General features: G+C 56.2%; 1 protein-coding gene across 1 annotated transcript; it reads right to left on the reverse strand.

Annotated features, from left to right (window-relative positions):
• Nucleotides 1-313: 313 nt before the first annotated feature.
• Sox17 (SRY-box transcription factor 17) lies at nt 314-2749 on the reverse strand. The gene is made up of 2 exons (XM_042696146.1): nt 2259-2749; nt 314-1715 (listed from the first exon to the last, which is right to left on the reverse strand). Exons 1-2 carry the CDS (start codon nt 2566-2568, stop codon nt 799-801), a joined length of 1227 nt encoding a protein of 408 aa, XP_042552080.1. The 5' UTR covers nt 2569-2749; the 3' UTR covers nt 314-798.
• Between the last annotated feature and the right edge of the window lie 1083 nt (nt 2750-3832).

A 3832-nucleotide genomic window follows, 5' to 3' on the forward strand; every position in this document is an offset into this window, starting at 1 on the left:
TAAGGATTCATATAAGGATGAATATACACCAGAACAGGGGAGGGCACAAAGCTTCTTTAGGCAGGTCTGAAAACTGACAATTGGATAATGAAACTACTTGGACATCTGCTCTTAAAAGTAGATTGTAGAACATTTTTAATATTAATGTTAACCACTACTTTTAATGACTAAGAAGGTTCATTGCGGGAAGCTTTTCCTCCCCCAATAAGAACTTAGAGCAAACTACATTCTAATGTGCATTTTTAGAGCTTCTTGAAGGTAAGACGAGGCATTTTCCATTAAGTATGTGTTTCTAGTTGTATTAGTACTTAACGTGGATTTTGAATGGAGGATTCTTCTAAGACTAGTTTGACAGAGATACTGCTAGGATGAAAAATAAAACCCAATACTTCAGATTTTTATTTTTTAAAAAAAAAAAGATTAAACACACTCACACACACACTTGGGGCAAATTTTTGATCACATAAATTTCCAAAGGATGGAGCCACTGTTTTAAGAGAACATTCACAGAAGGTTAATTTGAGATCAGAAATGGGGGTTTGGATCATGGCACAGGGAAGCGAGTCAATGAAATCAATTTTAAACCCAAACTCCACAACCACCCTCCCCCAAAATGTTCAAGTGGTAGACAAAATAAATTACCATAAATTATCTGCCAAGACAACCTAAAAAAAAACAAACAAACAAAACTAAAACCAAAAACAAAACCGAAGCGCAGGACTAGGGGTTTCCTTCGCTCCTCCAGGAAGTGTGTTACACTGAGCTTCTGGCCCGCCGAGTGCGGCTGGGCGGGAGCTGTCAAACGTCGGGGTAGTTGCAGTAATACACCGCAGAGCTGGCGTCCGACACCACGGAGGAAATGGCCCCGTGGCTGTCTGGGAGGCTCACCCCGCAGTCGTGTCCCTGGTAGGGGAGCCCCATCTCCGGTTTGCACACGAAGTGCAGATACTGTTCGAATTCCGTGCGATCCACCTCGCCGAGGAGCTCCGCGGGTTGAGTCGGGTCCGTGCCATCCCTGCAAGGCAGCGCCTCGGGAGGGGGGGACGGCTGCCCGGGGCCCGCCGCGGGGCTCTGCGCGGGCTGCACGTGAAAGCCGCGTCCGCCGCCCGCCGCCGGGGACCCCATCGCGCCGTAGTACATGTGCAGGGCGCTAGGGGGCGCCAGGAGGCCCGGCATCGAGGGACCCGCGGGCTCGTGGCCCAGTCGCGGGTGCATGTGGCCAGCGGGCGGTTCCGGAGGCATCGCATAGTCCGAGACCTGCGGGTAGTTGTAGGTGGCGGGCGCCGGGCAGTCCCCAGGCATCGGGGCGGCGAAGAAGGCTGGATCCGGATCCACGCCATCCAGTGGAGATGTGTCCGGCGTGGGCAGCGGGTAGCCGTCCAGCGGGGGCGCGCCCAGGCCCTGGCAGTCGCGGTAGTGGCCGCCCACGTGCGGGGCCAGCATCGGCGGGCCCGCGGGGAAGCCCTGCTCCGGGAAGGGCAGGCCCAAACCGTCCATCGCCACGCGGCCGCCGTCGGGGCCCAGCGCCGTGGCCTGCGGCTCGGCGAGGCCATGCAGGAAGCCTCCCTCCACCCGCTTCAGCCGCTTCACCTGCTTGCGCCGCCGGGGCCGGTACTTGTAGTTGGGGTGGTCCTGCATGTGCTGCACGCGCAGCCGCTCGGCCTCCTCCACGAACGGCCGCTTCTCCGCCAGCGTCAGCGCCTTCCACGACTTGCCTGCAAGCGGGGCGGGAGGGTGCGGCGGGCGCCGGGGTTACCGCGCTGCGCTCCCCCTTCGGGCCCGACCGTGTCGCCCGCAGCCTCCAACCTCGAATTGCACAGCCCGAGGGGGGAGCGGGATCCATTTGGGCGTGGAGGCCTGGGACCCCTTTTCTCGTCTCCATCCAGGGCAGCCCACGCGGCTGTAGCCTCCGGCGCTCCGGATTCACAGTGATTCGGAAAGTGATTCGGAAAGGATCGAGAAAGGGCCCACCCAAGTCAGGGTACTATTACTGCTGGGCCGCGGTGGCCGCTCGGACAGGCCGGGAAGCCTCCTCTCCCCAGCCTCCCCGACCCTCGCAAAGCCATTCTAGCTTCCCGGGCCACCCGGGTAATTAGGAAGGCGGTGGCTGGTCAAGACCGAAAGTTTGGAAAGAGAAGAACGTGGCTAAACCATATCCCTCGTCTCGGGCGCCAGGCCCGCAAATTATACCCACGCACCCAGGGAAGTGCCCTCGGGGTCTCACCGGCGCGCCTGGGTCCCCGGCCGGGACTACTCACCGAGCATCTTGCTCAGTTCCGCATTGTGCAAGTCCGGGTTCTGCTGCGCCAGCCGCTTGCGCTCGTCCTTAGCCCACACCATGAAGGCGTTCATCGGCCGCCGGATGCGGGACTCGCCCTTGGCCCGTCCCGGGGCCCCAGACAGCGCTCCGCTACTAGCCGCCGCCTCGCCGCCCTTCACCTTCACATCCCCGAGGGGGCTCAGAGACTCGGCCCAGGGGCAAGGGCCCAGCCCGGCCATCACCGCGGGCAGCGCGCTCCGGGGTTGGCTCTGATCGTCACTGGCGTATCCCGCATCCGGGCTGCTCATGGCGCTCCAGCCCTGCCCCGCGCCCCGCTACCCTTAGCCTGACACGCCGCCTCCCCCGATCCTGGGGGAGGGGTGGCGAGAGCGAGCCAGGAGATGCCTGGAGAACTCCACGGGCCCCGACCCGAGCCCACCGCCAGCGTGCCCTGCCAGGCCCAGCCCACGACCTAACCAGCACCCCCTGGGCAACCCAGTGACACTGCGGGCGCCCCCCGTTTGCGAGGCCTTTTCTGTACCGACGTGGCCAATGGAGCGACGGGGGCGGGCCGGGCGCGAGCCGTGCGGCCCACGCCCAGACGGTGGTCGGAGTCCCAAGTCCCAGTTCAACCCCACGCCCGCCCCTTTCCCCTCCCCCAGCTCCGCGTCCAAGGCTACACCTGCCCCCGGAAAAGGTGGCTGGAGCCGGGCTCTGGCGCCTAGTCCTCTCCAACCCCGGAGAGAGAACGGCTTAAAAAAAAAATCTGTCTAGGGCTGCTATTAGTACCTATCTCTACCAAGGTAATTCGCATTAATCGTTCTAAGCATCAATTTAATTACCTTTTAAATCACATCTCAAATACAGGCTCTGGGCATTTCAGTGTTGGATGACTTAGCCGCCTTCCAAGTAACTAAATAGATGTCTTTTTCAAATGTGTCTTCTTTAAGGCAGAAGATATTGCTGATAGGAAATGAATAAATCGCTCCTAAGAACTCACCCTGCTTACATTGTGTTCAAGGTAAATTCTGATTTTTGAAACCACAGTAAATTCAGGAAGATCTCCTGATGCCCAATATTTAATCTATGAACTAGGATTTTATTCACAATAAACCATACGAATGTGTATATGAAATGTGTAATATGTGTGTAAAGTATGTTATGTATGTTACATGTATACATACACTTTCTCATATCTTTTCAGTACTAGGGGCAAGACTTGGTTCTGATTTGTGTGAAAGATTTGCACCAGACCCTCACCCCCTCCCCCCAAAAGTAAAATGTAAAACCAGGAGTAATGTTTGTTTCAGTGCCCAAGTTTATTAGTTTAATCCTTTTGAGTAGCGAAGTAACTGTTTCTCAGCATCGGTTAAAGGTGGCTACCCTGGCAGATAATTGTGGCATTTATATACATTTCTTTAAACTGCACCGAAAATCTGAGTGACTAGTAAACTTTAGTTTTACTTAGTAATCTAGTAAAAATGCGCCCCCCCCCCTTTTGTGGGAATTTTAAACTCAAGTGTTCTCAGTGCCTTCCCCTAAACAACCTGAGAGGCAGATACTATTATAGCT

The sequence above is a fragment of the Dipodomys spectabilis genome, unplaced genomic scaffold (genome assembly GCF_019054845.1).
Source record: "Dipodomys spectabilis isolate Male_0828 unplaced genomic scaffold, ASM1905484v1 ptg000199l, whole genome shotgun sequence".
Classification (NCBI taxonomy): domain Eukaryota; kingdom Metazoa; phylum Chordata; class Mammalia; order Rodentia; family Heteromyidae; genus Dipodomys; species Dipodomys spectabilis.

Excerpts from the sequence above, each read along its gene's own strand:
- Sox17 (XM_042696146.1), bottom strand. The coding sequence starts at position 2,568 with ATGAGCAGCCCGGATGCGGGATACGCCAGTGACGATCAGAGCCAACCC. Across the intron at positions 1,716-2,258 it reads GGAACTGAGCAAGATGCTCG|GCAAGTCGTGGAAGGCGCTG; the intron begins GTGAGTAGTCCC and ends CCCCGCTTGCAG.